At 42.9% G+C, this 19283-nt stretch overlaps 2 protein-coding genes across 3 annotated transcripts in view; one reads left to right on the forward strand and one right to left on the reverse strand.

The window, feature by feature from the left end:
• The window catches only part of LOC306822522 (stabilin-1-like), a 54116-nt gene that overhangs the window by 2581 nt on the left and 32252 nt on the right, over positions 1 to 19283 (forward strand). Inside the window, exons 2-23 of one of the 2 annotated variants that reach the window (XM_079341607.1) lie at positions 1566 to 1693; positions 1792 to 1907; positions 3140 to 3225; positions 3313 to 3382; positions 3491 to 3586; positions 4413 to 4526; positions 4981 to 5168; positions 5293 to 5429; positions 5836 to 5963; positions 6083 to 6159; positions 9657 to 9779; positions 13724 to 13858; positions 14027 to 14098; positions 14800 to 14913; positions 16383 to 16436; positions 16594 to 16674; positions 16754 to 16912; positions 17678 to 17740; positions 17849 to 17941; positions 18224 to 18310; positions 18393 to 18504; positions 19056 to 19242. In XM_079341607.1, coding sequence (XP_079197733.1) covers positions 1566 to 1693; positions 1792 to 1907; positions 3140 to 3225; positions 3313 to 3382; positions 3491 to 3586; positions 4413 to 4526; positions 4981 to 5168; positions 5293 to 5429; positions 5836 to 5963; positions 6083 to 6159; positions 9657 to 9779; positions 13724 to 13858; positions 14027 to 14098; positions 14800 to 14913; positions 16383 to 16436; positions 16594 to 16674; positions 16754 to 16912; positions 17678 to 17740; positions 17849 to 17941; positions 18224 to 18310; positions 18393 to 18504; positions 19056 to 19242 — 2420 coding nt within the window. Of the gene's footprint in view, positions 1 to 1565; positions 1694 to 1791; positions 1908 to 3139; positions 3226 to 3312; positions 3383 to 3490; positions 3587 to 4412; positions 4527 to 4980; positions 5169 to 5292; positions 5430 to 5835; positions 5964 to 6082; positions 6160 to 9656; positions 9780 to 10023; positions 10142 to 13723; positions 13859 to 14026; positions 14099 to 14799; positions 14914 to 16382; positions 16437 to 16593; positions 16675 to 16753; positions 16913 to 17677; positions 17741 to 17848; positions 17942 to 18223; positions 18311 to 18392; positions 18505 to 19055; positions 19243 to 19283 lie in introns of those variants that run through there. The other variant, XM_079341608.1, reaches the window with a different exon arrangement.
• LOC306822554 (nuclear factor 7, ovary-like) lies at positions 10184 to 13762 on the reverse strand. The gene is made up of 2 exons (XM_079341667.1): positions 13689 to 13762; positions 10184 to 12479 (listed from the first exon to the last, which is right to left on the reverse strand). The coding sequence occupies exon 2, from the start codon at positions 12187 to 12189 to the stop codon at positions 10795 to 10797; it is 1395 nt and encodes a 464-aa protein (XP_079197793.1). The 5' UTR covers positions 12190 to 12479; positions 13689 to 13762; the 3' UTR covers positions 10184 to 10794.

Here is a 19283-nt window from a genome sequence, read left to right on the forward strand (position 1 = left end):
CCCCTCACTCTGAGAGCTCTCCATTAAATGCAGAGTGAAAACCGAATTTCCCCTCGCGGGATTAATAAAGTATATAAAAAAAAACAAACAAACATGCATGGTCCGTTCTGTTTCATTTTACTATGAAAGAGATGAATCACTTACTGTATTTCTCCATTTTACCAAAGAAAGAGTACGTGTCTTTTATTCACATGATTTTAAGTTTCAATCTGACTGTCACGTTTAATCAGAAGAGAGAACTGTCAGTCTGTGCAGATGTGTCGAAATAACACCAGTCGACTCCTGAATAAACCAGCGAGGTCAGAGGTCACCGAGGTCAGAGTCAATCTGTCTCATGTTGTGTCCTTGTTTTAAAACACTTTAATCTACCAGTCCTCAAAATGTCTCTATTATCTTTCACTCCTGATAATTATGAAACTTCACTTCCCCCCCTGGTAGCCCTACAGGAACATTTCCGCTGAGTCAGCAGGTAATATCATGGTGAGCGTGCAGGAGGGGGGGGTGATGAAGATGATGTTTATTTCCTGCAACCTCGGTGCAATAATCACCTTTTTTATATTCTCTGTTTGCCAGAATGATTTTTTTTCCTCCACTTTATTTATAATCAAAATCTGACTATTACAAAAATCACAGTTTACATCGAGAGTTACAGACCGAGCTTGACTTAACAAGACTTAATACACAAACAAACAAACAAACAAACAAACATGAACAATAGAACATAAAACACAAATATCTGAGGTCTAAGTTGGAAGCAATGACTTTAAACTTTGAGTCAGTTCAGCAGCTTGTTTAGTTCTAATCTTTATAATTGATTTTTGTAAATTTGTTAATTCATTCATGAAAATGAGAAAAAGTGGTTTGACTTTTAGAAATCTGCATTTATGTTTTATATTGTTTGGCCAAGATAATGACACATGCATTATACAATATCCTCTTCTTTTTTTCCTTCCATTAAAATACCCACTTTTATTTTGTTATATTCTAAAGTTGGAAAATGTCGTTCTTTTGTAGAAATCCAATTTCTGAACGAACCCCAAAAAAGTTTTTGTAAAATTAAAATCATAAAATAGATGTTGTTGGGTTTCAATTTCAACATCACAAAACACATTATTTTATTTATTTATTACACGTTATTTCTTTCAATATTGAATCTTTCTCTGCCAGAATGTTCTTCTCTCCTCCTTCAGTGACACAGGATGCTACATCCTCCATTTCCAGATTGTTAGACTCATTGATAATGTTTTTTTTTTTTTGTATATACAGAATCTATCATGTGCTTTGACGTTACTTGTTCATGCCTGTGCTGCGTGCTTGCTTAATTGGCTCTTCCTGCTGATTGGTTGCTGCTCGGAGCACGCGGCCTTATGGTAGCATTTGGTGACATTTAGTTTTGTTTTACTTTGTAACTTTGGATTTGTATCCCTTCCCCCCCCCCCCCCCCCCCTTTCAGGTAGGGGGGGGGGGGGGGGTCAACCTACCTGAAGTTTTCTAGTGGTCATAAAGGACCTGGACCTGTACGGTTGATGTATTGACAGTCACACATGTCTCCTGTGCTCCGTCAGACGCCCCCTGCTGGTCGCTGTGATATCGCACAGAGGATCGATCACTACACCTCCTGCACCTCCTGCGCCGCCGTCACCACCAGCAGCTGCCCGCACGGCTTCAGCAAGGTGCACACCGCCAACTGCAGGTACAGGACCCAGCATCTTCCCACTGCTGACACCCATACAGCGCATCACGTGATTCATGTGATTCTGATGAAGCTCCTGTTTGGTGTTCTGTTTGCAGTTATGTGGTCCGGTTCGGTAACAGGAACCGGGTTCTGGCCGGATGTTCCCTTCAATGTGCCAAGAGTTTCATGCAACCAGTGTGCTGTCGAGACCACTGGGGACCACTGTGTCTACGTAAGACACACACACACACACACACACACACACACACAGGGGGATTTTTACCAAAACCTCGTCTGGTTCTTGATTCATGTTATATTTTGAAACACAGCTCCGATGTTTCATTCAGACGACAGGGATGATACGTCCTCTTTAACTATAGTGCTGTAATTCTGTTCTTAAATCTGAGACAAGTTGTGCAAAACACACACAAAAAAAAACATACTTATCTTTAATGACATGTTCAGAGAAATGCACAAAAGATCAAATGAGATGAGATGAGATTCAGCTTTATTGTCATTACACATATACAAGTATAGAGTAACATCTCACCAGAAGTGCAAATAAGCAGAAAGTGCAAGAGTTTGTTCTATGTACAGTGATTACAACATTTACAGATGTAGTTAAAGAAAAAGTGAATTATTAGGTATATATGGCTGGATGGATTATTGGGATGCTATAAACATAAATAAATGCTATAAATATAAGTGTATACAGAGGATTAAATATACAGATTAAGATGCAGAGAAAATGATTATACTAGTGTACAGATAATATACAGAATATGTACATATTATACAGATCCATAACTTACTGTGGTGATATGAACATACGATAATACAATGATGTGTGTGTGACCAGGAGGAGTGGTGGTGGGGGGAAGATGGATGTGAGGTGATAAGGGGGGGGGGGGGGGGGGGGGGGGGGGGGGGGGGTCAGGAGGGGGCGGAGTTCGAGAGAGAGACAGAGTTCAGAGTTCGGGGGGTGGAGTTCAGTAGGGAGACAGCTCTGGGGAAAAAGCTGTTCCTCAGTCTGCTGGTTCTGGTCCGGAGGCTTCTGAAGCACCTACCGGAGGGCAGGAGGGTAAACAGTCTGTGGGCAGGGTGGGAGGAGTCTTTAAGGATGCCGTGAGCTCGCCGCAGACAGCGTTTCCTCTGGACATCCTCGATGGCAGGAAGTGGACACCTTGTGATGCGCTGGGCTGTTCTAACCACCCGCTGTGGCGCCTTACGGTCCGTGACAGAGCAGTTTCCGTACCAGACTGTGACACTGCTGGTTAGGATGCTCTCAATCCCACAGCGGTGTGATGTGGGAGGGAAATGTAGAGGGAAAGATATTTTAGTGTATTTATATTCTCCTCCCTCTGCCTCTAACTGATCAATAACACAAACGACCTTGACTTTGACCTTGACCTTTCAACCTTGCGAGCGAGCTGACAGGTCGTCTGTTTGTCTCCGTGCGTGTAGCCTGTCCCAGCTGGTCAGGGAAGACCTGCAACTTCCACGGGAACTGTCTCGGCGGAGACCTCGGCAACGGGACCTGCGTCTGTGATGTAAGCGTCTGATTGGACCGTTCTGTTTATGCACGTGACGCCTCTCAGAGTCGTCTTGACTCCAGTTTTGTTGCTTTCTGTCTTCAGGAGGGCTTCACGGGTTTTTCCTGTCAGGAGTGTAAGAATCCAAACGCTTATGGAGCAAACTGTGATAAAGGTAGGATCCTGACCTGGTCCAGACCTGGTCCAGACCCGGGTTCAATATGTTGTGAGTTTAACAGACTGTTCAGATGTTTAAAGGCTCTCCACGCTTGTCTCTGCACAGAGTGCGACTGCGTGCATGGCGTGTGTAGTAATGGTCCCGACGGTGATGGCGAGTGTTTGTGTCAGCCTCCGTACACTGGGAGGCGCTGTGACACAGGTAAGATCACGAATCACAAGAAGCACTTTCAGCTACATCAGGGGGAAAAAAAACCAGAAACACAATTTAATGTTTTTTTTTTTACTGAAAAGAAAATGTGCAGAAATGAACACAATTAGATTTATCTGTAACTGAACCGAGACGAGCGCCATCTTTCTCTCTCATATCTTACTGATGTTAAAGCGTCCTTTTTGGATCGACGCTTTCATGAACACGTCTGGATCAAAGTATATTTTATAACATGCATCAGGCATGTAAACAGGCATCCAACCTACACTCCACTGGTCGTTTGTGCAAGCGTCAAATTACGACCCATATTCACGTTTTAGAGTCAAGCGCCCTCTAGTGGACGTTTAAATGTGTGTGTTTGACCTCTAACCCTAACCCAAGTCCAAGCTAGCTAACTTTTAGCTAACCGAAAGAGTAGTTAATTAGCACTCACCTTGGTGAGCGCATCAAGCAGGGTGACGATTTACCGGCATTTCTCCGTTCGCCAGTAGGGGGCGCTAATTTAGGAAACGCTCCTGTGAGTCGTATTACGTGACAGACGACCTCTACGGTCGGTCGTGTAGGTTGGAGGACTTGTTGAAGCTGAATGTTGACCTTATGAATGCTAATAATGCTAATAAATGCTAATGAATGCTAACCCTATCTACATTACTCAGTGAGTGAGGAAAGAAAAAGTGATAAATTATTATTATTTTTTTTAACCCTTTAACGTTTTTGTTCTACTGGTGCCAAACAAAAATGAGCGTGCATCGTTCTCCCTGTGTGTTTGCACGCCGTGTGCGTTGTCTCACTTGTTTTCACTGTGTGTCGTCGGCAGTGAGCGACCGCTGCAGAAGCTGCAGCCCCTTCTCCTACTGTAAAGGAGAGGGCAAGGACGCCGTCTGCGAGTGTTTGCCCGGACACAGAAGGTCGCCGCAGGGAAAATGCGCAAGTAAATACGAAGACAGATGGTCACCTTTTGATTTTTCTTTTTTTTTTTTTCTCCCCATTTGAAATGTAACTTTTGAAGTTGTTTTAAAATCAGCTCTCTGTCGAAGATGTACAAAGATGTGAGCTTGCAAACAACTCACCTCCATTTAAGGTTTCAGATCTCAGATAGACGTTAGCGAGTCTTTGTAGTTTGACCAGAGTCCGACGTTCATGAGATCTACTTTTAGAATCTGCACAAGAACCAGAAGTAAAACCAGGACAGGGTTCCCCCCCCTTCCTTGGCTCCCTGTAGAACCAGAACTAGGCCATGAACCTGGTCTCTGCTCCCCTCCTCGAAGAACGTAAAGAAAGGCTCGACTCTGAACTGGAGCCTGGAGACAAAATAGGTCCAGATTCTGAGTTTTAGTTGGTTGGATTCGATCTGGACTGAGTGATTTCTCTGTTTTCTTGCTCAGCTGTTTGCTCGGCGAGGGACTGTGACGTCAATGCTCAGTGCTCGGCTCAGGGGTCAAAGGTCAGCTGTGCCTGTAAGCCAGACTACCAGGGAGACGGGAAGATCTGCGTACCCAAAAACCCCTGCGCTGAGAACAATGGCGGATGTCCCACCAACTCCACCATCTGCGTCTTCAAAGGACCAAACCAGGTTAGAAAACCACCAGAACAAGACCGAGAACCAGACGGGTACTTGACCAGAACCAGGACTGCAATCGTGAAAAGTCCCCTAAACCTGTGTGTTCATCGTCTCCCCGTCTCTGTCTGTCTTACAGTCCAGCTGTGAGTGCATGTCTGGCATGTCCCCAGTAGGTGGCAGTGCTGAGTTTGGCTGTCAGCTGGTCCCTGCTTGCTCCGAACACACCTGTGACCTCTCAGCGACCTGTGAAACCGGACTGGACGGACGACCCAGGTAACACAGCTGCTCTCTGCTTCATGATGAGTGGAAGAGAGCGTCTCACGAGGAGTTTAAGAGCATGAAGCGGCGTCTTTAGGTGCACGAATATCGTAGCTGATCCAAACCTGGTGGAGGGATTTCAACCCGCCGGCATGTGGACTTCTTACTGGACCGGTCTGGATGAACTCAGGGTGCAGCTCACTTTGACAGACTTTGTGCATGCATGAGAACACCAGCACGTCTTTGTGTTGACCGACTCGTCTCGTAACTTAAAGGTCGGGGGGGGTTCGATTCCCCAGCTCCTGCAGCTACCTGTCCGACGTGCCCTCGGGCAAGACGTTTTTTCCACGTCACGTCTGTTTCGCTGCATTTGAACTGTTTTTAATTATCTTTAACGGCGTCGTCGTCGTCTTTCTTTCAGGTGTGTGTGCGACGCAGTTCAGATTGGTGATGGTTACCGTTGCTATGGTAACCTCATAGAGCAGATCATCGAGCTGGACAGGAGAGGAAGCCAGATGGGAAATCTGACCGGAGCTCTCGCCTTGTTCGGTAAATTAAAAAAAAAAAACGATGTTGACATTATTTGTGTTTCTGTTTCATCTTCGCTCTGACCTTCAGTGTATTTGTTTGTTTGTTTGTTTGTTTGTTTGTTTGTTTGTTTGTTTCAGAGAAAGGCTGTTTACGGCTGATGGGTGATAACGGACCCTTCACAGCTTTTATCCCTGTGCTGAGAACTCCTCTCACTGTGAGTCATGAACCCGTTCATCATCTGCATCCATTCAAAGTGAAGAAGCTTCTGCAGCTCTCAGACCGTCACACACACACACACACACACACACACACACACACACACACACACACACACTCTTCTGTCTCTGCCCGACGTGAAGACAGAAACGCTTAGACAGACGGTCAGAGCGAGGCCCGTGGCTGCACGCAGGAATAACCGCCGTGACGTCACAGGTGACCACCGACGGGACTTTTTTTAAGATTACAACACAAAAACTCAAACTGCAGATTTATTTAACAAAACCAGCGCGGTGAAGCGTTTTCTGCGTCGCCCGATGCGTGAATAAAGAACGCCATCAGGAGCCTCATTTCAAGCTGTGATGTTTCACCTTCAATCTGAGCGTCACGGAGGCGAGATGGGGGCGAGCGCTGTGTGCGTGTGTGTGTGTGTGTGTGTGTGTGTGTGTGTGTTTGTGTGTTTATTTGTTTATTTGTTTATTTAAAAGGATCCCCATTAGCTGACGCCAAGACGACAGCTAGTCTTCCTGGGGTCCAGCCTTGACATACAAAAAACATCAACAACAACAACACTTAGGCTATTAAAAATAAAGATAAAAACAATGAGATATAGAAAAGCAACATACATTTTCCTTGTGACATAACACAACCTTTCTCAATCAATAATCAAGATGGTATTATGGCTTTAAGAACAAATGCAATCTTAGTCTCTTTTTAAAACCAGTTTTTCCCTTGATATTACGAATCTCAACTGGAAGATTGTTCCAAAGCCCAGTTGACCTGTAGGATACAGTCCTCTTCATAGCATTAGACTTAGGTAGAGGTAAAGTGATCTGTCGACTATTTGCCCCTCTTGTGTAATGTGAATGTGTATCTGAGCAGTAAAATATATTATCATAAAGAAATGTAGGAGTTTGAGTATTGATAATTCTGTGAAGGTATATTAATAAATTAGCAGATAGTCAATGCTTGACCATCAGCCAAGCAAGACGTTCATGCATTTCTACAGTATTAGTTCTTGCAGAACAACCAAGAACCAGTCTTGCAGCCTTGTTTTTAGCAACTTGCAATTTATATAGAAGAGAGTTCGATGCAGCTGCCCAGACAGCTGAACAGTAATCTACATGACATAAAACCAAAGTACGAACAACACGACTAAGCAACTGTGAGTTGAGAAACGGTGCACATTTACGTGTTACAGCAACAGCTCTACCCATTTTGTCAACAACTTTGTTGATGTGATCAGACCACGACAATGTGCAGTCAAGCCAAAGTCCAAGAAGCTTCACCGTTTGTACTTGCTGTATAGTTTGACCATTTATTCGTATCATCATTTTCGGATTTTGTGATAATCTATACTTAGAACCAAATATGATACTCATTGTTTTTGATAGATTTAGAATAAGTTTATTTGTTTTGATCCAATTAAATAAGTTGCTAATCTCACCAGACAGTACCTGATTAAGCTCTGAACATGCAGGGGCTGCATAATAAAGGGTAGAATCGTCTGCAAACATAGTCAATGTTGCCTTGCTGAGTACAAACGGCATATCATTAGTAAAAATTGAAAATAGCAAAGGTCCAAGGCAGCTTCCTTGAGGTAGTCCACAGTCAAGGTACTTCCTACACGATAATTCACCATTAAAATAAACCCGTTGCGACCTCTCAGACAGATAGCTTGTAAACCACCGAATAGCAGAGGAAGTAAATCCATAACTAATAAGTTTATGAATCAAAATGTCATGGTCAATCACATCGAATGCAGCACTGAAGTCGAGTAATATTGTACCCACTAGCATTGAGTCATCAATTGATTTTAACCAGCTATCCGACATTTGTGTCATTGCAGTGCAGGTGGAATGACCAGACCTATAAGCATGTTGGAACTTTGAGGTTAAACCATTGTGAGAAAAGTAATCTTGCACTTGCTTGAATACAATCTTTTCCAATAATTTACTCAGGACAGGCAATATGCTAATAGGCCGACTATTCTGACCACAGAAAGTTAATTTTGCATCTTTAGGTAAAGGAATGATCTTGCCCTCCTTCCAAAGCTTCGGACACACACCACTAATGAGACATCTGTTAAATATATGACAAATTGGTTTACAAATATGTGCAGCTGATAATTTCAACAGCCTACTATCCAAGTTGTCAGTTCCAGCAGACCCCCCCACAGTCAAAGAGCACAGCAACATTTCCACCTGTGCAGCATCAACCTGATAAAAATTAAATTTGCACTGTTTATCTTTCATAATAAATTTTCTTATCAGCTCATCGGAGTTGGAATCAACTGTACAATCCATTTTCTCTCTAAGTTTAGAAACCTTGATAACAAAGTAGTCATTGAAATAATTTGCGATCTGTGACGGTTTAGTCAAATAAACTCCATTCAATTCAACAAAAGAAGAACAGGTAGATTTTCTTCCCATGATTTCATTGAGTACATTCCACATTCTTTTACTATCTGTACCACTATCAGCGATTCTTTTTTGAAAATACTTTTTCTTTTTCACTCTGTTCACCTTGGTTACTAGATTCCTTAAAGTACAATAAAGTTTTCTGTCTACGAGGGAGCTAGAAAGAACAGCAACCTTTTTGGCCTCATCTCTGTGAGCCATCAAACCCTTTAATTCTCGATCAACCCAGGGAGGAGCACCTTTGGCTTTAACAGTAAATTTCTTTAATGGAGCATGATTGTTGACTACTCTCATGTAAAGATCCATAAATAAGTTAAGGGAGGTATCCACGTCATCAATGGCGCATACTAAATCCCATTTAATATTATCCAGTTCCTTTAAAAAATTCTCCTCATTAAATGCCCTATAAGTTCTTTTCGTTATGATTTTAGGACAGGCTCTAGGTAGCTTTGTTCTTCTGGAGACAGCAACACAGTTGTGATCACTGAAGCCAACTGTTACCGAAACAGGTGATGAGCACAGATCAGGATTATTAGTATAAATATGATCAATACATTTTGATGTTAAAGATCCTGAACTATTACTCGAGATTCTTGTGGGTTGATTAATTATTTGAGATAAACCACAGGTGTCTGTCATAGATTTAAGTTTATTCTTAAGAGGACAATTTTCAGATAGCCAATCAATATTTAGATCACCCAGCCAGTATAGCTCTCTATTTTCCTCTGTCACTTTGTCTAGCATATTACATAAACCATTTAAGTACTCTATCCTGGCACTAGGTGGCCTATAACAACAGCCAACAACTATTGTGTGTGTGTGATTTCCTTTTTTATATATAAAAAACAACTTGCCACTTTCACTGCGTTCTAACAATTAATTTTGTATTTATTAAGTTTAAATTTGATTTGATTCCTTTCCGTCATAGTTTTCAGTTTTCTTTCATTTCCCAGTTTTTCCTTCAGCTCTCTGATTCCTTATTTTTAACACCTCTTATAAAGACAATACTTCATGTTTTAATTCTGTAATATGAATGTACACAGTGTTGTTGTTGTTGTTGTTGTTGTTGCTGCAGGGTATCAACGAGGAGCAGCTGTGTAAGAACCACCTGATCCTGGGTCAGCACCTCTACAAGGATCTGGAGGGAAAAGTCATGACTCTGTTCGGAGGATCCGTTTTCAGGAGCAAAGGCAACAAGGTAAAACTTCCTCTGCACAACTCAACACTCGAGTTTCAAGTTTTAATCATGACCGAGACCGAGTCAGGACTAAGACCGGGGCCGGTACGAGACCGAGTCAGGACTAACAGCGTGTCACTCTCAGACGGAAACAGCGGGAAGGTTGGAGCCGTAACCGGGGGGATAAAAATCTGAGGACTAATTAGTGGAAGTTTTTTGATCTTTTAGAAAGAGGCGTCGTGGTTCTGATTACAGAAGAGAGCAAATCAACGGGCAGCGTTTAGCTTTATGCTCCACTCAGAGTGAAGCCGTCCCAGCTGTGAGTCTGAAATGAATTTTACCGTCAACAGACGGTCGGGGAACCTTGAAGATAAGTAACAAGGGTGAGACACAGTCCTTTAACCTGCTTTTTATTGATTCCAGAGAAGACGATACAAAAACAGAAGAAAAAAAAACTCAGCAAAAATGACGTTTCTGTTCCCAAAAAATGGATTAATTTGATTCATTAATACTCATAAAGATAATCTATGGAGCATCAGCACCCTTCTACAATCACGTCTCCATCAACACATTCACCACGACGACGAGTCAAATCATCAACATTTTGATCATAATTAAACATTCACACTAAGATCTATAAAATCAAAATGATTTGATAACATATTACTTATTAAATGTTCCCACAGCTATGATGTCTCACGACGTTTCTCCACAGAGTCGAAATCACGTAAAAAACAAAACAGATTTTTTTATTTTGTAAAAAAAAACCCTCAAACCAAGTTCACCTCTTTGTTTTGTAAAAGTTCTGACCCGCCGACAGCAAAAACTACAAATGCAATAAAAAACTAAAAAAACACACAAAACAAAAACAGCAAAAAAATCATTAAGTCAGCTGAACTGCAAAGAAAGAAAGTTTTGTGCTCTTTATTCTTTTTAACAGATAAACATGAAAAGCCTTTAACCACACTGAACACTTTTAAGGATGAGTAGTTTCATGTGAAGCAAACCTGCGACTGCTTACCGAGTCTGTCTGACTTTAGTTTCCCACCGTCACCGAGAACTCGCCTGGAAAAACCATCAGCGGGACCGGATTCTCCGTGTAAATGTACGGGAACACGGTGTGTGTGAAGGCGTGTGTGAAGGTGTGTATGAGTTTGTCGCTGTCAGCGTCGGCGAACGACAGTTTGCCTCCGTCGAAGTCCAGATGAACTCCGACCTTCTGAAGCGGCTCCTCCACCGGCAGCTCGTTCTCCGGGTCCGCCGAGGAGAACGCCGTGTATTTACCGTCGGAGAACATGATTCTCCACAGAACAGGCTGAAGCCGCCCGCTCTTCTGGACCTGCTCTCCCAAAACGCCCAGTTCCCAGTCACTGTTGGCGCCGACCGCCACCTCCCAGCTGTGAGTCCCCGAGTGAAAGCCCTCAGAGCCCAGGACGGAGCACGAGAACTTGGTCCTCTCCGGGTTCTTTGGAAGCGTTCCCGGTTCTCCGCGTCTCACGCAGGTCAGATCGTCAGACAGGACAAGCTCAGGGTCCGCAGAGTTTGGATCCAGAATGACAGGAGTGTAGGAGACCACCTCCTTCATCTTGTTCCAGATGTTGAAGGTCAGGTTGCCCAGGTGTTTGGCCTCGTCTATCAGAGCTCCTGAGACCTGCTGTGGATCCTCCAGCAGGGGGCGCTGCTGGACTCTTTTTAATGCAGCCTTGTAGTTCTGCAGGAAGGAGACGTCATCAGCTCTGAGCTCGTCCTCTGTGACTCTGATTGTGTCTGACAGAGCTGCTATCTCTCTGTTCAGAGTCTCAATCTTCTCCTTCATCCTCTGACTCTTCTGCTCCTCTTCCTCCCTCAGAGCAGAGATCCTGACCTCCTCTTCCTCTTCTAGAAACTGATGAAGCTTCTTAAACTGCTCTTTAATCCGCCTCTCTGTGTTCACCGTCTGGACTTTAATGTGCTCTGCAGTTTGATCACAGTGTCCTTTCACTTCTTTAAAGGTCTCCAGTCGCTCCTGTAACGGCTTCAGGAGTTTCTGGAGCTCCTGTTTTTGATCCTCAGCAGCTTCGTCGATGGGTCTGAATTTGTGGTTGTTGTGCATCCTGGAGTCACGACAGACGACACACACGGGCTGCTGATGGTCCAGACAGAAGAGCTTAAGTTTCTCTGAGTGCAGACTGCAGAGAGCCTGAGACTCTGACCTCTGACCTCCCTCCTGTGCGGTGAAGGCCTCGCACAGGTTCCTTAAGGCCAGGTTGCGAGGCGGGTCGCTCTTGGAGGATCTTCTCTTGCAGCAGGGACACAGACGCGATCGCGTCGCCGCCCACCATCTCTGCAGACAGTCCTTACAGAAGCTGTGGCTGCAGGACAGAACAACGGGATCTTTGAAGATCTCGTGGCAGATTGGACAGAAGAAATCATCCACAGAGCTCGACGCCATTTTGTTTCCGTGTGAAAATGTAAAAAAAAACACAGCAAGCGAGACAGCAAAGGGAGTCGGACTGGAAAGTTCTGTGAAAGTTACTTTCACTTTCAGGCGTCGCTGCTTTAATTAGTTTGGAGCGATCTGCAGCAGGTTGACGTGCGAGTCAGGTCTCCCAGTAAATCCAGTCTTCCTTCCCTCTCCTCTCGCTGGAAGGTGTTCTGGCGGTTTGGTTGTTTCGTCGTCAGTGTTCGACCCTCGCACGCTGCGAACTCTCATGAACGAGGAAGAATGGCTTTCCTGTTTATCTGCTTCGAGTCAGAGAGAGGGTGGAGCTCTGTCAGAGCATATTTCCTGACTGATAAACCTGACTGTTAATTATACTGGGTGTGTGTGTGTGTGTGTGTGTGTGTGTGTGTGTGTGTGTGTGTGTGTGTGTGTGTGTGTGTGTGTGTGTGTGTGTGTGTGTGTGTGTGTGTTTATGAGGTTGAACCACACTGACTAGTTTTTTTTTTGTGTAGTGGCAATTTTGCCTCTTCTTGCAGGACGAGAAGGTTTCTGACTCGTGCTTTAAAGACGGATTTTCCCCCAAAAAATAAATAAATAAAAATAAAAAATAAATAAAAAATTAAATGAGGCAGATTTAAAATGAAACAAAAAATCATCTAAAAAAGGTCAGGTTACATCGTGAAAAACGTTAAATTAAAACAATAAAAGATGATGAAAGAAAAACTGTGGCTCCTCCTCCTGCTCATATTAACGATGACTCATCCTATGACCACATGGTAGCAGCTCAACAATCAGCTGCACAGGATCAAACAAAGTTAACCACAGGCCCACAATGACCCCAAAATGTCTCCAAAACTGACACATACAAAAAACACAATAATAATAATTGTAATAAATTTTATATTTATTATTTTTTATATTTTATATTTATTATTATAATATTTATTTTTAATTTATTTTATAAGAAATATAAGAAACATAAATTAATTCTTACGCAAAATTATATTAATTCTAAACATTTAAATACAAAATAATACAAATGCTGCTAAATATATGAATCTGTCCTCTGTGGCTCTAACAACGTGTGTGTGTTCCTTCAAAAGATCTGAATGTCTTGAACTCAACAAATATATATGTATATATATATATATATATATATATATATAAACAGAATATTATTTTAAGGTTAATCTGTTCTGTGGACAAATCGATGGTAAGCTAAGTGGCTATTTTCAAAAATCTCTTTTTTTTAATAACAGGTGTGAAGCTTTTATTGTCTGAAGAACAAAGATGGGAAAAATAATTTTGAACTGTTTCTTTCTACAATCCCTGAAATGTGAATCAGCTGTTTTCTGTTATCTAACGAACTTTTAATTATTAATTAATTAATTAATTAGCTTGTCGCGCTCGCTAACGTTCTAATGGATCATATTGATTCAGAAGGTGGACGAGGTTTGTGGTGATAATCGTTGATGTTTGAGTCTCCGGTCATCTGCACAGAGACTCACCTCACTGAAGTTTTGACCCTTTCTGCTTCCTGTAGAAGTTCATCCTGATGGAAGAGCCCAGCAAACTGTACACCTTCATCCAGGAAGACCTGCCAGCAGCCAACGGGATCATCCACATCATCGACCGACCCATCGTGGTCGGAGGTAACAAGCCGTCAAGTGACACACGGGTGAGCTGACCAAGTCTTTCATCAACAACAACAACAACAACAACAACAACAACAACAACGTGTCTCTGGAATGCTGTTAGACTTTTATTTTGAAAAACCGTGCGTTCTAACTCTAAATACTAACCTCAGATCCTTTCAGTCATGTGACCGACTTCTTCTTGTGCCCAGTTTTCTGACAAGACGATCGGAGAGATTCTAACCATGGACGCCAAATTCAACCGCTTCCTGTCCCTTTATGATGTGAGTATACTGTTTTATCTGACACACACACACACTCACACACACACACACACACACACACACACACACATATATCAAACCGAGACAGACACTTAACCCCTCTCCTGATCAGTGATCGTCCAATCAGTGTTTAGTAACCTTAACTTTAAACAGTAGGTCTCTTTTATTTTCCAATTTTTAAGATTAAATAATTTATAGCAAAAGACAAAACCGAACCAGGAGCTAAAATTAATGATTATTGTTCATTGATTATATATATCGTCCTTTATCCTTCAGCTAGATTACATTCACGACTGGCTTCTTATGGCTTTGAATTTTATCTTCATATTAATGTTTAATGACTGCGTGCCGCTCAGAGCTGCAGCATTAATTTAATTTATCAAACTGGAACACATGCTGCACGAAAGAGTCGGAGCAACACGTTCAGTTATTCTACGTCAATCTGAGGTGAACAAACGACCTGAACAAAAAGATAATGTGTTTGCACGTGATCTTGTAGGCTGTCTGCCAGGTGTCCTTCCTGCATTTCTTCCTGTTAGTCTTAAGACGCAGTGATGATTGTGATAGGTTAAATCAACCGGCTTCGTATGACTCTTAATCCTGATCTCTTCTGTTAGTTAATCCAGATAATCCAAAGAGATTCTGGGTTTGTTTAACTCGGGTCTTAGTTAGTTTTTTTTTTTTTTTTTTTTTTTTTTTAGAACTGTGGGTCTCCTCCTCCTCTGCGGGGTCCGGGCCCCCTGACTGTGTTTATCCCGACTAATCAGGCTGTGGACGCAGCCCGAGACGGCAGCATCTTATACATGCTGCACGACGTAAGTGTAATCAGTCTCTCTCTCTGCTTCTCTGTGATTGGTGCAGATAAAAGGTCACAGTGAAGGGTTTGTCAGCAGATGGTTTCTGTTTTTTTTTTTTTTTTAATCAATACATCAAGTGGAGCGGGAAATAAGAAAAGCACCACACCAACCCTGCATTGGTTCCTGTTGAATGTGCAAATCTGAAATGCTTTTTTTTTCACATAACGTGGACAACAAGAAGTGATTGTACCCGAGCTAAAAAGCCTCTGCATGTTTCTAATAAGCTCCAGCAGCAGAAAGCTGCTCAAACTAGGATCAATGTTGGAGATGCTTCTGAAACATGGAGAGAGGTTAGAACGCAGAAAGCTTTACAGACCCATGCAGAGCTGGCTAAACACTGAAGCTACAGTGTCCACCACATGCAGCGCTGGCTAAACACTGAAGCTACAGTGTCCACCACATGCAGAGCTGGCTAAACACTGAAGCTACAGTGTCCACCACATGCAGAGCTGGCTAAACACTGAAGCTACAGTGTCCACCACATGCAGAGCTGGCTAAACACTGAAGATACAGTATCCACCACATGCAGAGCTGGCTAAACACTGAAGCTACAGGGGCCACCACATGCAGAGCTGGCCAAACTCTGAAGCTACAGTGTCCACCACATGCAGAGCTGGCTAAACACTGAAGCTACAGTGTCCACCACATGTAGCGCTGGCTAAACACTGAAGCTACAGTGTCCACCACATGCAGAGCTGGCTAAACACTGAAGCTACAGTGTCCACCACATGCAGCGCTGGCTAAACACTGAAGATACAGTGTCCACCACATGCAGAGCTGGCTAAACACTGAAGATACAGTGTCCACCACATGCAGAGCTGGCTAAACACTGAAGCTACAGTGGCCACCACATGCAGAGCTGGCCAAACTCTGAAGCTACAGTAGCCACCACATGTAGAGCTGGCCAAACTCTGAAGCTACAGTGTCCACCACATGCAGAGCTGGCTAAACACTGAAGCTACAGTGTCCACCACATGCAGTGCTGGCTAAACACTGAAGCTACAGTGTCCACCACATGCAGAGCTGGCTAAACACTGAAGATACAGTGTCCACCACATGCAGAGCTGGCTAAACACTGAAGCTACAGTGTCCACCACATGCAGAGCTGGCTAAACACTGAAGATACAGTGTCCACCACATGCATTTTTGGCTAAACACTGAAGCTACAGTGTCCACCACATGCAGAGCTGGCTAAACACTGAAGCTACAGTGTCCACCACATGCAGAGCTGGCTAAACACTGAAGCTACAGTGTCCACCACATGCAGAGCTGGCTAAATACTGAAGCTACAGTGTCCACCACATGCAGAGCTGGCTAAACACTGAAGCTACAGTGTCCACCACATGGTTACCATGCGTTACTTATGGCTTCTGTAACATTATGCTTTGAGGGAATAATCATGTTATTGTTTTTTTTTTTTTTTTAAGGCCAAACATAAACTTCAGGAACTTCTTAGACACCATGTTTTCACCCATGCTGTGGTAAGACACCTTCTGTCTGTCCTTCTCTGCTTCTCTGAAGGTGAAATTAATAATCAAATCTTATCAAAACTTTGGTGCATCGAGGAATATCAGTCAGTTTTTTCACTCCAGGACTCCTTTCCTTCAGGAAACTTTAAAGTTATCTTTCTGTTTGTAGCTGACAGTCGAAGGGTTGGCTGCTCTCCCTCAGATTCAGACGATGGCCAATCAGATTGTCCCCATCACTCAGTCTGATGATGTAAGTGTTTCTGATTGGTTCTATCTCCCATGGTTTATGACTGATGGTATTAAAAAACAGTTCCTTCTTCCGTCTCCAGGGGGAGATCGTGTTGGGAGAGAAGAGGATCCGTCTGAAAAGCACCAACATAGTGGCCTCCAATGGGATCATCCACATGATTGACGGCCTTCTGTATCCGCCCTCCATCCTTCCTATCCTGCCTCACCGCTGTGACGTCACTGAGAAGAAGATCACCGTGGTGAGGAGAGCGAGGCAGACTGTCAAATCAAACACGTCTTCTCCTCTGTCTGATCTCTTCTCTCCCTTTATGTCTCAGACAGAAGGTGAAAATGTCCCAAAAAAGCCAATAATAAAAAAAAACCAAGTTGTCACATTGTTTAAAAAGTTGCGGCGTAAATGTAAATACAGATTTCTCTTTTTCTCATTCTGTCAGCATTGACGAGTTATTAGTTGGGATTCATTTCGCTCTAGGCTATTTTGTCCCTCCAGGCTTCCTGTCGTCTCAGTGACGTTAAAGAAGGACTCTGCTGCACGTTTAAACGTCTCATTTTCACTTTAACAAACCCTCAGACAGCTCAGCTGACCAGTCCAAAGTCAGATCCACCTGATGACATCCCACACTAACCTTTGACGTCAGCTTCCTGTTTCCTGTTTCTGTGCTTTACTTTATTCAACCCGAAGGCCCCGACCTTTCTGCAGAGCTAAATCAGGCTAACTCTGGTGCAATGCATCAAATCTTTATATTTACGTTTTAATTGCTTACTAATAAAGTAGTATAATTGTGCTCTCAGCTTAAGACAGTGGAGAATTTCAAAATAAAAGCATTTTATGAATTTTAAATGTGAAATAACGGAGCCAAACATGCGATTAAAAATGCAATTCGTTACTAGTAACTCTTGAAATTTAATTTGAACCAACAACAACATACTCATGAAAGTTTCACTCGACACTCTCGAAGAATAAAAAACAATATAAAAACTTTTTTTTATGTCTGTGTTCTCAGGGTAAGTGTGTTTACTGCGGTTACCTCCATGAGACTGAGTGTCCAGAAGGCAGCATTGAAATGGTAAATCTTACTATTATTCATATTATAGTTTTATATTAGTAAGAAATTAAAAGAGGTATTAGTACAAAACTAATATAGCTAACTAATGTTGTGTGTTTGTGTCTGCAGGACAGCTATCAGGCCGGCTGTGAATATCCAATGTCTCCTTTCATGTCAACAATGCGTAAAGGCTGCGCCAAATACTGCAACGCCACCAAACAGGTGAGAGAACCTGATCAGTGAGATCTAATGATCCTTTATTGATCAACTCTCAGCTCTTTCTGTTTTATTCTGTTTTTATTGAAACAAAATTAAAACATCAAAGCGGACATCTTTGAATTGCTCCCCGCCGGGGACAAATAAAGTTTTTTGAATTGAATTGAATCTTCACACGTCATCAACCATGTGCCGCTCTTCATGTCATAATAATAAACACGTCTTCAGTCTGTGCACACGCGTGTTAGCGTCGATGAATGATGCAGAGCTGGTGTTTCTATCTATCAGGTGGCAGAGTGCTGTAAAGGTTTCTACGGTCCAGACTGTAAACCCTGTATCGGAGGATTCCAGCATCCCTGCTATGACAACGGAAAGGTGAGCCAAAAAAAAAATAAAAAAATTGATTTGTCACTGCAGCATCATTATTTTAAAATTCATTTTATTTCCCTGCATGCAGTGCAGTGACGGTATCCACGGCGATGGCTCGTGCAGCTGCCTGCCTGGCATCGAGGGCGTCGCCTGTCACATCTGCTCAGATCCGACAAAGTACGGAGACAAGTGCAGCAAAGGTACCGACCTCTTCTTCTTCTTCTTCACGCCAAGAGAGCGACGTTAAAACCCCGTTTAAACTTCTGAAGGTTTTTAAAAAACGGAGAGCTGCTCGAGTTTCTCCTCCCAGCTCGCTCGTGTCTGTCTGCAGACAATCAGAGCCAGCAGGATGTTCACCTGTGCACACCAAACTGTGTGTGTGTGTGTGTGTGTGTGTGTGTGTGATCAGTGCAGTGCACATCAATGCAATTAATATGCTCCATTGCAACTACCCCCCCCCCCCCTGTGAGCAGCCAGATAAGAAGGATTTCAGAAGTTTATTTGTGAAAACAAAGAAAATGATTTGATCAGTGAAGCAGAAAAAGAAAACTTTTATTTATTTTTATTTTTTTGACTCTTTCAGTCCAGTTTTATGAAGAATAACTTGACATTATATACAAAAAAAAGTGTAATTCACTCGCTGCATCTTTAACTCTAAATATTCTTGTAACTAATGTCTTGTGTCCTGCCTGTCTGTATACTGCTACTGGATGCCTTGAATTTCCCTCGGGATCATTCTGTCCATCTTCAGACTGTCGCTGTGTCCACGGCGTGTGCGATAACCGTCCAGATGCCAGCGGAGCGTGTCGGAGCGGATCCTGTAAGGACGGATACTCTGGAGATAACTGCGACAGGACACTCGTGCCCTGCAACTCAGACGGCCTGCACGAGCTCTGTCACATCAATGCGTACTGTTTGGAGAGTGGGCTAAATGCTAAGTGAGATACTTTAACTTCCTGATTATTAGCAGCTACAGCTA

The sequence above is a fragment of the Symphodus melops genome, assembly GCF_947650265.1.
Source record: "Symphodus melops genome assembly, chromosome: 4".
Classification (NCBI taxonomy): domain Eukaryota; kingdom Metazoa; phylum Chordata; class Actinopteri; order Labriformes; family Labridae; genus Symphodus; species Symphodus melops.